This window comes from Scedosporium apiospermum (assembly GCF_000732125.1).
Source record: "Scedosporium apiospermum strain IHEM 14462 chromosome Unknown SEQ_SAPIO_0121, whole genome shotgun sequence".
Taxonomy (NCBI): Eukaryota; Fungi; Ascomycota; class Sordariomycetes; order Microascales; family Microascaceae; genus Scedosporium; species Scedosporium apiospermum.
The window spans coordinates 409,430-421,816 of NW_015971822.1; the positions used below are offsets into that span (position 1 = coordinate 409,430).

Below are 12,387 nucleotides of genomic sequence, written 5' to 3' on the forward strand. Positions count from 1 at the left end.
CATCCCACCTCAACTCATTCTCACGGCAAGCAATTGAATCGTCTCTCGGAAAAGAGTAGAGTCAAAGCAATGCCACCAGTTTTTGAAAAAGGCGACCACAAGGCTGTCCTCGAATACGCCCTCACCCTCGCCACCCAATCCCCCCCAAAGCCCACTAACTACCGCGTCGGCGCCGTCCTCTTCAACCTCACCACAAACACCATCACCTCAACGGGCTACACCCTAGAGCTCGAGGGCAACACCCACGCCGAGCAATGCGCCTTCTCCAAGCTCGCCTCCAAAATAGGTGTCGACGAGGGTGAGTGGCTGGCGGAGGCGATGAGGGGGCAGCCGCACGCGCTGTACACGACGATGGAGCCCTGTTCGGTGAGGTTGAGCGGGAATAAGCCCTGCGTGGAGAGGATACTAGAGCAGAGGGGGTGGGTGAGGACGGTGTATGCGGGGGTCGTGGAGCCGAAGGTTTTTGTGGAGGAGAATGATGGGAGGGGGAGGTTGGAGGGTGCGGGGGTTGAGGTTGTGCATGTGCCAGGATTGGAGGAGGAGATATTAAGAGTTGCGAAGGCCGGGCATGTTCGAGATGGGTGATGGAGGGAGACTCTTGGTAAGAGGAGGTACGCTGGATCTACGAGAGAATACGGAGGGTCGCCTTGCGGTTATGGTCAACCCTTGCGACTCGATGCAGCACACAAGAGATGTGGACGAAACACGACATTGCGCAAACCGCACAACTCGCGCTGCCCTTCTGTTCATATAAGCGGGCATAGTCTTTTAGCTCCCGTGAAACATATATAAATATTTTAAGTTCTCCCTTCAGCCCGATCACAGGATAGTCATGCTGATGGGCTGAAGTCGAGGCTTGGCTGCAGCGCTCTAACACTCAATGGGCATGAAAGGACGTACTACTCTCCTGTTCCTTTTTACCAATAAAAGTCCAGGAGGTGCTGGCCACCAAAGTGTGGCAGTGCACCTTGTCATTAGGCAGCGCTCCTGTTTTTAATTATTATCGCGATTTCTCCTCAAGCTCTTTAACATAATACAGGAGAAGAAATGTTAGTTGCTACATGTAATAGACTTCATACCATCATCGATGCCTCGTCCAGCAGCAATGGCAGCCTCGGGAGCACCCAATAGTAGACACCTACTTTCACTCGAACCTTCACTTAAACCTTTTCTTGACACGACAGAGTCTTTCAACGCGGCTATTGAAGATCAGCACCGAGAGACACAACGCCATTATTCGAGTTTCCTAAGAGTGAAAGCATATTTTCACTTGACTCCGAGAGCGCTAGTTGGGAAGTGGGTACTCCTGTCCGTGACAACGACGCGACCATTGGAGAACCAGCACCGCTGGATGCAAGGGGATTATCAATGCTTCTTGGGACAGAGAGAAAGGTGAACGCACCAAATGAGCACGATCAACAAGATGTTTGCGGTGTCAATGTCTCGATTTCGATGCTTTGGAAGCCATGGCCCAGAGAAAATCCTTTACCATCACAGCGCGCCAGCTCAGTTACCTGGATCCTCAATGTGTTCTATGCCGCTTCTTTTCCCAGTGGTATCACCGAGACGCAAATCACAGACAACAGGATAGTGCCAGCGATGATATAGGGTGTTGTGATGTGGCAATCGTTTCCCACGATCATGGTGGACTTTACCCTAGTTATGGGCAAAACTGTCTTCAGTTCGCCCTCTTTGATCGCGCCCTTGGCAGCCTCGGCTTCTTCGGGAGACAGGTTCTTCTGGGAGGGTCCGCTCATACCCAAACCCGAGCGAAACTGGCAGGCCGAAGTCTTCAACAGGATCGGGTTGACTACGACGTTCTTAAAGAGTGGCTGGCTTGCTGTGAGACATCCCATGGAGAAATATGTCAGTCGGCCTCAGACGCTCTGCTATTAGGACTGAATGTTATCGACTGCCCAACCCGAAGAGTCGTTCCATTTCCCAGAACGAGATTTCGGAATTCCTTCGTGACGCTCAGCTATGTCTGGGGCCTCGACCAACATCATCGCCTTCCTGCAGGTGGTAAGCTCCCAAATAGTGTCCCAAGAGTTATTGAAGATGCCATGGAAGTTACGCAAAGACTGGGCTTCCGCTACCTCTGGGTAGACAGATACTGCATACCCCAAGATATGCGAGAAGAAAAGCACTCTCAGATCCAGAACATGGGCAACATCTACGCAGCGTCAGCCTTGACTATTATTTGTGCAGCCGGAGACGATCCTCAGCGTGGCTTGACAGGCGTCAGTGCTCCTAGAGAAACAGAACAGCTCCGTGTCGAGATCGGCGACCATACTCTGATTCATCAATATACAGACCCCAAAGACCTGATCCTAGAGTCAAAATGGAACACACGCGGCTGGACATACCAGGAGGGCGTACTTGCACGGCGGAGGCTTGTCTTTACTAGCGAGCAAGCCTACTTCCAATGCCAATTAATACACTGTTTGGAAAGTCTAGCTTTCATCCCAGAGTACGGCAACTTAAAATACAGGTCTGAGGGCAACTACTCCTGGGTTTTCCCACGACCCTCGTCCGGAAACCAACCAGCAGGTCTGCTCAATCATATTGGGAATTACTTCGGGCGAAGCCTCACATTCGATACGGATGCTCTCGACGCATTGAGAGGAATATTTGAGCTGTACAGGAACATAAATAACCCCGTACCGACCCTATGTGGGCTGCCAATATTTTCAGCCTCTACCTTCAGGGAATACCACGGCGTCCCAGGTGAGCCGAAACTGAACACTATGCGTTTAGTTTGTGCGCTATGTTGGTGTTCGGCTTCTCCAATTCTGCGTCGACCATCCTTTCCCAGCTGGACGTGGGCGGGCTGGAAACATTCTCCCGGCCAAGAAGGTAGCAGAATTGAATTTGATCTACTTTCTATCTGCCAATGGGGAGAACGTTTTACCGACCCAAGGAGTTTCGTCGAATTTCCTGTCCAAATTGTAGCTGAACTTGCCGATGGCAGAAGCCTGAACTGGGAATCAGAATGGAATGGTCTGCTCGAACTCTCCCAAAACAACATCCACCCCCGGTATTTACGGATCATCGGTTGGACCTTTCCTTTGACATTCATCAGAGAACGCAAGCAGATCCAGCCTTGCCCGGACTTCCCGTTTTTCAAGAGGGACTGGCTAGGGCGGTTGGGGCATTTGGTTGATGAGCAAGCTTCGGAATCTTCTCGTCGGTCTCTTGACGCCCGTGGGAAGGTAGAGTATAAACTGACAGTATTGGTGTTGTTTCACTCACGTCAAGTTGGCACAACTGGTTTCTTGTTTCTTGTCCCGGGTAATGAACCATCAACGTTCGAGAGGCTAACTTATTGTACGGTGGCGCCGGAATCAGTCGGGTGGTATTCGAGCGAAAGGCTGCGCGTTCCGGTACTCCTACCCCCTGAAGGTGCTCAGGATTGGACTCCTCCATTTCGCATTGAATACCGGGAACTTTATATAGCATAGCTAGATAAACACTAAGCTCTAGAGCTCTCCTAAGTGTAAAATTAGTTCTAATAATCCCCAGCCCACTACTGTTCTACGGCGATGATAATGAGGGCGACTCGCTGATCACAGTTCTCGGCATTAGCTCGCCGGCTCGCATCCACATTATCATCCATCTAACAACGCAGCGGATATCATGCAGAACGCAATCAACTCTAGACAAAGAAAAGCCTCGGTTTACAGTAAAAGAGAGGTATTAAAGAAACAGAAAGGATATGGTAGATCCGCTCCGAGCGGCCGAGGGTCATGTTATTCCGCGCACGTTACTATCCCTGGATGCGAAGTGGTATGTTTATGACAATACCTCAATTCACATCTCGCGGGTGGCTTTGGCCGGAAGACATCTGCAGAGAGGGGATCCCGGGACAGGGAGAGCAATGACAGTGGACACCTACAAACAGACAAAATACCCGGGCCTTTTTAATATAACATCTATACAGGGAGACCATGAAACCATGAACCCACGTACGATGGTTAACCACAAGGGTTTGCGCCTAAATATATCGCGGCAGATAATATTACTTCGCGGAGCCTCTTCGTTTAATACCGCTCTTGGCCGAGGGAACTACGGACATATAAGACTGAGCAAAAAATTGAGAACAACGCTTCCTTCTAGGAGGGTTAGCTCCTCGCGCTCCCTAGCCTGAGTTCTCTCTGCCTTGAACCTTGTGATTTTCCTCCATCCCTCCGTTTAGAAGCTCGTATGCGACAATGGCTCCAAAACGATATCCTACCCTCAGCGGCGCCCTTGTCGCCCTGCTGGGAGTTACTGGCATTTATGCGCGTCCAAGCCGGTGCAAGTCTCGGGCTGTCGGCGATCCGCAGATCCTAGCGGCGGACGAGGTCGAGGAGGAGTATGACTACATTATTGTGGGTGGTGGAACTGCTGGGTTAACTGTTGCCGACCGATTGACTGAGAGCGGAGAGCGTAAGCGGTCCTCTCCGCGTATAAGTCGGGGCCTCCCCTTTTAGCTAACAGTGAGGCAACAGACACCGTCCTCGTCATTGAGTGGGGAGCGTATGGTAAGTGATCCAAATCGAAAGAGAAAAAGAGAAAAAGGAACCCAAATATACCCATTCTAGGCTCCGTCTAAGCAGCGGTTGGCGTGTATGCACCAGCTAATCAACCCCCGAATCAGACAACGGCACCTCCGTCAACACAATCGCCGGCGGCGCAGGTGCCTTCGCCAACCAAAGCCACCTCTTCTCCTTCACATCCGCGCCCCAAACCGGCCTCAACAACCGCACGACGGCCGTCATCGGCGGCCTCATGCTCGGCGGCAGCTCCGGCGTCAACGGCCTCCAGGTCCACCGCGGCCACAAGGACGACTATAACCGCTGGAATGCCTACTTCGGCGAGAGCAACGATTCGGATTGGAGTTGGGACGGGCTTCTGCCGTATTTTAAGAAGGCGTGGCATTTCCATGCGCCAAATGAGGATACGGCTGAGGCTTTGGATATTAAATATGATAAGAGCTATTGGGGCGAGGCTGGCGATGTTCATGCCTCGTTCCCGACCTTTAACTGGCCTGGTTTGAGTATGTATCTATTACTACACACGGCCATGCCCCCCCTCCTCTCCACTTGACGCTTTTGTGGCCAGCTGCTAATATTCTTTCCCCCCTCCTTGAATAGGAGTTGAAATGGAAGCCTTTGGTGAGATCGAAGGCGTCGAATTCCCTCCTGATTCCGGAGCCGGTTCGCCTGGTGTGTATTGGTACCCCACGTCGGCCGACCCTACAACAATGGCTCGCTCGTTCTCTCGCACGGGTCACTACGACGGTATCTCACGCGACAACTACAAGGTCCTTACCGGCCACAGGGTCCTCAACGTTGTCTTCGACGAGGACGACGCGGCCTCCGGCGTGAGGTACGTCGCCAAGGGTGCCAAGGGCGATGCGGATGCGCGATCTGTGAGTGCTAGGAAGGAGGTTATTCTCGCCGCGGGTACGATCCACACGCCTCAGATTCTTCAAGGTAGCGGTATTGGTGCCGAAGAGCTTCTCAAGTCTGCTGGCATCGAGGTCAGGGTTGACTTGCCTGGGGTTGGGTGGAACTTCCAGGACCATCCCCTTGGTGGCGGTGCTTCGTTTGACTGTAAGTTTGCGGTGTAGTGGTGGACATGTTGAAGCATGGCCTGTTAACAACCGGGATCTATAGTGGCCGATTTCCCCGTATCTCCTCAACCCGGCGATTTGCAGTCCAATGCCTCGTTCAGGGAAGAGGCTCAGGCTGAGTTCTCCGAGTCTCGATCAGGTTAATCTTCCTCCATTCCTCCCCCATGTTGAGCTTTTCAAGCTTCCCTCACAAATGCCTAACAAGAGATAGGCCCTCTCACCATCGCCTCCGGAAACGCCGCCTGCTTTCTCCCCCTCCCCGTCATTGCCCCATCCACCTTCGAAGATATTGCCAGCCGCTACGAAGCCCAAGACCCAGCGTCTCACCTCCCTCCCAACAGCCCCCCCACCATCGTCGCGGGCTACTCAGCGCAGCAAAAGGCCATGGCAGCAGCAATGCGCTCCCACGGCTCAGCCTACTACAACCTATTCCTCCGCGGCGGCGGGTCCGAAGGCGCCATCGTCTTCCTGCACCCAGCGTCGCGCGGCACGGTGTACGTCAACCCAGCCGACCCATACTTTTCCGAACCTGTCGTCGACTACCGCGCCATGAGCAACCCCGTCGACGTGGACATCGAGGTGGAGTTTGTCAAGTTTACGAGGAGGTACTTTACGGAGACGAGTATGAGCGAGTATGGTGCCCTGGAGAGTCGGCCGGGGGAGGGGGTGCAGAGCGATGAGGAGATTAGGGACTATGTGAGAGCGAATGTCAGTCCGTCGACATTCCATCCAGTGGGGACTTCGGCGATGTTGCCGAGGGAGTTGGGGGGCGTAGTGGATCAGGAGTTGAGGGTTTATGGCGTGAAGAGGTTGAGCGTTGTTGATGCTAGTGTTATGCCGGATTTACCGGGGGCTTATACGCAGCAGACGGCGTTTGCTATCGCTGAGAAGGTGAGTTTAGGACAGTCGAGGCCCAATTTTCGAATCTCCTGTCTTTCGAGAAGGAAAAGGGCTAATAACTTTCTTTCTTTACAGGCTGCCGACTTGATCAAGGCTCGCGCATAAAGCCGTTGCGTTATGAGCGCATCAAATGCCATCCATTCCCTACGATAACTCGTAGTGGTAATTGACCTGTACTCTTATCAAATTAATTTTGCTTAAACTCTTCAAATATATATATTATATTTTAAATTTCAATATGAACTTCTCATAGTAGTGTAAATGGAAATGAAAATCCAAGTATGTGAATTTTGCTTCATAAATTGTATGGCATCTTTAACGATGGAGATTGAGAGAGAGACCTTCCAATTATTTACTTTGCCACATAATCTCTCCAGCAACAGCCTGGCGATAACCTCACATTAAACTTCCCATATTCTCATCTCATTCCATCACCGATGTCCCCAACTCATCTCGCCAACATCCAAACGATGCCGAAACTCATCATCCTCACCGGCGCGCCTTCATCCTCCGCCCTCAACCGGTCCACCACTCCGCTCCTCACAACTTTCACCGCTCCCCTTACATCCCTCCTCCCTGACTCTCCTCACAGCTCCTCACCCTCCCCGTCTATGCCTCCCACCCCATCCCCATCCGCACCCGCCTGGCGCTCCCTTCACCTCCGCAAAACCCACCTCCACACAGACCTAACTCAGCCCTCCATCCCCTCCTTCCTTCACCCCGAATTCGCCGCGCCGCAAACCCCCTACATCCCCAGCCAAGAGGAACCCTCCGAAGACCTCCAGAGCCAATTCTACGAATACTCCCTCTCGATCTACGACTCCCACCCAACATCAACCTCCTTCCACCACTCTATCGCCCACTCCTTCCAAACCCTCGGCTACCCAACCCGCGCAACCGACCTCATCTCCATCCCCAAACCCCCTTCTCCCCCTCTAACCCTCCTCGTCGCCATCGTCTCCACTGCGCGCAAAACTGTAACGACGCGCCACGGCAAACGGGACCTCGTCGAGGCCCTCGTAGGCGACGACACCCGCTCGGCCTTCCAGCTCACTCTGTGGCTAGGTGATCCGAGGAAGAAAGAAGGCATCCTCGCGAGGGATCTCGAAGGTTTGAGGGTTGGGGATGTTATCCTCGTGCAGAATGTGGGCGTTGCGGTTTTTAGGGGCCGGGTTTACGCGCAGAGCGTGGCGGGTGGGATGGATACTAGGGTGAGGTTGTTGTATAGGGAGCCGGAGAGTGATGATGAGGGGGAGGAGGAGGAAGAGGAAGGTGGCGGGTGTGAGAGGGCGCTGCGGAATAGGGTCGGGCACTATTCTTGGGAGGATATGGTTGTTGAGGGGCCGGTGCATCCGCAGCTGGGGAAGACGAGGAGGGTGAGGAGGTGGATGAGGGGGCTTTTGGGAGAGGACGGTGGTGGAGTGCGAGATGGGGATGACGGTATGCCCGATGATACGTTGGAGTGAAAACGGGAGAAGGCGGACTGAGGCGTCTTTTCTTTCCTTTTCTCCTCTCGAAAATCCGGCAGGAATCTTATTATCCAAAGGGATTTTATATCTCTATTAAAAGGGGGGATATTATAGCGTTAAAAAGCTCATCAGAGTGGAAAAGGGGGTCTGTCTATCGGCAGAGGGTATCTATCATACACGCAAAATAATGCCCAAACATCTAAATTGAAAGAAGCAAGGCCAAAAAAAACCAAAAACACCGTCTATCCCGTCCCGTGTTCTCAGGTTTCCCATCTTTTTCTCTAAACAGCAGCAGGGGCCGACGCACCACCACCATTCACAGGCTTCTTCACACTCTTCCAGCTAAACCCACAAGCCAAGAAAAACGCCATACCCGTGCCCGCAACGGAGATGTAAAAAGTATCCCTCAAGCCATCCATGTACGCCTCGAGCACCATGGGGATGGAGCTCTCGAGACCCATGGAGATGAGGATGTCGCGCACCTGCGAGGCGCCGCTGTTGATGAAGATGAGGGGGTTGATGACCTGGCCGTCGGGGAGAGGGTGGGCCGTGATGCCGTCGATGAGGCCGTTTTGGAAGAGGGTTTGGGCTACGGCGATGAAGATGGCGCCGCCGAGGGCTTGGCCGAATTGGACGCAAGCTGTGGCGACGGGGACGTCGTCCATTGTCATGATGGTTTGGATGATGAGGACGCCGACTTGGAAGCCTGGGCCGACACCGAGACCTGCGAGGAGAGGTTAGAGAGGATAAGGAGAGAAGAAAAGGGGGGGAACCTACCGCATAGAACCTGGTAGCCGAACCACTCCCTCAGAGGGCTGTCAACGTCGAGCGTCGTGAGCATACCCGCACCCACGGTGGCGAGAACCATGCAAGGAATGACGACGGGGCTGTAGTAACCAATATAGGTGATCAAACCACCAGCAAGCATGGACGAGATGACGACTGACAGGAGGAGAGGGATAAGCTTGATACCAGCTTGGACTGCGGAGTCACCCTTGATGGCTTGGAAGTAGAGAGCTGGAAAGACGGTGTTAGTGCCCACGACACGAAGGAAAAGAGAGGGAAATAAAAATAAGAAAAGAAGTGATGGGTGACGCCAACTTACAGAGATAAAAGATGAGAGGGAAGAAAGCCGCGCCAAACACAACAGCGAAAAGAATAGCAAGTACAACATCCCTATTCTTAAAGAACCTAGGAGGTAGCGTCGCCTTCTCGCCCTGCCAGATCTGGATGCCGACGAAGATGATGATCAGGGCACCGAAGCCGCAGAAGAGGCCGATGATGGTGGCGCTGTTCCAGGCGTGCTCGGTGCCTCCCCACTGGAGGGCCAGGAGCAGGCAGATGATTCCCGGGATGAAGACGGCGGTGCCGGGGAGGTCGAGCTGGAGGACGCGGCGGAAGAAGGAGAGGTTGTTGGGGTTGTTGTTGCGCTTGATGTGGAGGATGAAGAAGATGGCAACCATGGATACACCGCCGATGGGGAGGTCTGTTGAGGGTGAGAGGTTAGTCACCGGGGGGTGTGGTGGTTAGAAGGCAAGGTTTTATCTTACTGATGTAGAAGCACCATCGCCAAGTCGCGTGGTCGGTGAAGGCACCTCCGAGGAGAGGTCCGGCAACGCTCTAACGAGGCAGTTAGAGATATATATCTACGCCTGAGGCTTACACAGTCGGGCAACACTGTTCTCAGGCGGAACACTTACAGCAATTCCCCACATGCTGGAGATGATACCAAAGGCAAGAGGTCGTTGTCTCAAGGGCACTAACGTATCTATGTTAGCTGCATGGCGTCTCCATGATACCAAATGGAGACGACTTACTAGAGTTGGCGAGAATAATAATGCCGCCAGAGAACATGCCCGCAGTTCCGATCTAATCACATCCCATTTAGCTCATGTTACCAAAAACAAGCGAAGAAAGGCCTCCCACGTTCAACGACTTACACCAGCAATGGCACGACCAATGATGAAAGTGGTCGAGTTCTGGGCAACGGCGCAGATCAAGCTGCCCAGCTCGAAGATGAAGACGGCGATGAGGAAAGCCCACTTGATGTTGAAGCGCTTATAGATGTTTCCGAACATGGGCTGAAGCGCCGTCGTCGTGAGGAAGTACGCCGAGCCATCTTGTGTTCCGGGTTAGTAAAGCACTGAGATGGGGGAGCAACTCTTGGCAGGTTCTGGAGAAAGCGCAGAGGTGTGCCGTGTGCCTGAAGGTGAAGATGCTTTCTTTTTTTTCGAAGGGCACTTGGGATTAAAGAAAAATAGGCGAGACTTACACCAGCCCTACGAGAAAGTTAGCATCAACTCACAAGAAGAATGAGACCCATTAAAAAGCAAAAAGCCTAGACATCACACATATCCACACATATATACTACGGAAATAACACGAAACAAGCCGAGACCGAACGAAAGAGGCAGGGCACAAAAAAAGGAGAGGGGAATAAAACCTACAATATCCCTAACGCTCAAAAACTCCGCCGTGATAGCCCCCAATGCCGGCGCAATAATAGTCTGATCCAGCGCAACGAGGAACACGACAAGACACAGTGAAGCAATCAGCGCGATGAGCCTCATACCCGTCAGGTAGTTAGCCTCATCGTCGGAATCACCCGCGGCCTCGGACGCGGCATCCGAACCGGCGGCCTTTTCGTTGAGGGGCGAGGCGGCGCGGGGCTGCTCGAGGGAGGAGCTCTTTTCCATGTTGGATTCGGGGATGGGGTCGTCGACGCGGGTCTTGGCGGAGTATTCGTCCGGGATGACGGAGGTGCCCGGAGATTCTTTCTTGACCTCCATGGTGCTGGAAGGGGAGGGATGGGGGACCTTGCTTGAAAGAAAATGGGAGTGAAACCACCTTTCTTCAGGGTATGATGATTAAAGAGGGCCGCGACGAGGAAAAGAAAAAAAGAAAGAGAGTAGTGAAGAAAGGTAGAGAGCCTCGTGTCATAAATATATATCAGGGAAGCTCTAGCAGGGGCTGAAAAAAAAAAATAGTGATCAAATTGGTCTGCTCGGGTAAGCCCGGGGGTGTCTATGCCAAGCCGTGCCTGTAGTGAACGGAGTCGTGTAGTGAGGACGTGGTGGAAGCGAGATACGAAGGCTTCAACGTCCAAACGGGGAATACTTTGCAGTTGTCTATAAAATTACAAACAGCAAGGTCTCTTGAATGGTGATGAAAGTGAAGAAGTGGTGAAGTCCGCTGGGAAATGACGACGACAGACCAAACGAGTCCGTGTTCCTGCTTCACGTTCTTATATGGAACTCCAGGATTCGACTCTTTCTCTTTTTCTCTCTCTCCCTTGAATCATGGATTACAACGGGGCAACTACACTCCGTCCCGCGCCGCACTTTCACAGCTGGGAGGTACTTTTTTTCGTAGCTCGAATCAAAGCCAAACATCGCCTATGTACACCACACTAGATCCCCCATCAACCCCAGGGAAAAATCAATAACGGGGCATCCTCCGCTCTGGCATGAGCTTGTTAGCTAAGGATGACGGGTTGAACAAAAAAAAGTACCTTGAAGTCCCCCCATAACGAGGCCATAACTCATGTTACTTCTACTTAAACTCGTGCTGGAAATGGATCATCAAATTCTCCCGAAGCATGTCGGGAAATGAACTAGGGCTGACCAAAAAAAGATCAGCCCAAAACAACCCAAAACACCACCATATTGGGTGTAGCGGGATTCCGCCCGCCAAGACACACCTACACTGCGAAGTATACACAACCTCCCTTGTCCGCAGGAAAAATGTCCCCAAGCACATGGCGCACATGGGCCAGGGAACAATGAAAAGAGGGTGTGTCGAAGGACCCACGCTCGTCGGTGGGTTTTGCCCGGCATGCCGATGTCGTAGCGGAACCTCCTGAATATTATCGGACATAACCAATCTCAGCTTCGTTTCGTACCTTTTTTGAGCAAGAATTTTTTTGGGGTGAACAAATGTACATCCGTCCATGTATCTTTCTTGGGAGGAAAAAAATAAGCTCTCCCTTTCCTTGGCTTGACGTCCTTTTCCAAGCCTGGACCACTCCAATTGCCCACTCCGATGGCCGCTTGGTCGCTGGTCGATGTGTTGCGGCTCAACCTCAACTGCTCAGTTAGAACATCGTGGACAAAGTTCACGATGTTGCGTCGGCTCATCCGTATGAACCCGTAAGACTCAGAGACCAAAGGGACATTGTGAAAAGTTCCAGTCAGGCACACCCCCCTTTCTTCAGATGACTATTACAGACCACCGCCCGGGTTATCAATGATCCCGCTACTTCGTACGACACGTCCACAAACGACGATTCACAGGGGAACATTGGAAATACGAAAATATTGTACTACCCGCATTACTAATTGTCAACGTCAAAAGCTGCCAATGCTAGCGAATTTGGAAAATAACTCTAAATTCGGCGAGGGT

The 12,387-nt window shown here is 52.4% G+C and overlaps 2 protein-coding genes and 3 pseudogenes across 2 annotated transcripts; 3 read left to right on the top strand and 2 right to left on the bottom strand.

Annotated features, from left to right (window-relative positions):
- Positions 1-69: 69 nt before the first annotated feature.
- Positions 70-585, top strand: SAPIO_CDS8183 (annotated as a pseudogene; the record flags this gene model as incomplete).
- Positions 586-1,532: 947 nt separating this feature from the next.
- Positions 1,533-1,856, bottom strand: SAPIO_CDS8184 (annotated as a pseudogene; the record flags this gene model as incomplete).
- A 2,355-nt stretch (positions 1,857-4,211) lies between these two features.
- On the top strand, positions 4,212-6,622 carry SAPIO_CDS8185 (Alcohol oxidase; the record flags this gene model as incomplete). Its single annotated transcript, XM_016789877.1, has 7 exons — positions 4,212-4,428; positions 4,491-4,523; positions 4,640-5,038; positions 5,136-5,597; positions 5,661-5,756; positions 5,829-6,508; positions 6,593-6,622. The coding sequence occupies 7 exons, from the start codon at positions 4,212-4,214 to the stop codon at positions 6,620-6,622; spliced, it is 1,917 nt and encodes a 638-aa protein (XP_016640140.1).
- A 365-nt stretch (positions 6,623-6,987) lies between these two features.
- SAPIO_CDS8186 lies at positions 6,988-7,983 on the top strand (annotated as a pseudogene; the record flags this gene model as incomplete).
- A 284-nt stretch (positions 7,984-8,267) lies between these two features.
- Positions 8,268-10,775, bottom strand: SAPIO_CDS8187 (uncharacterized protein; the record flags this gene model as incomplete). The annotated part of the gene is made up of 9 exons (XM_016789878.1): positions 8,268-8,710; positions 8,764-9,003; positions 9,092-9,472; positions 9,537-9,606; positions 9,687-9,745; positions 9,804-9,855; positions 9,927-10,105; positions 10,259-10,265; positions 10,434-10,775. 9 exons carry the CDS (start codon positions 10,773-10,775, stop codon positions 8,268-8,270), a joined length of 1,773 nt encoding a protein of 590 aa, XP_016640141.1.
- Between the last annotated feature and the right edge of the window lie 1,612 nt (positions 10,776-12,387).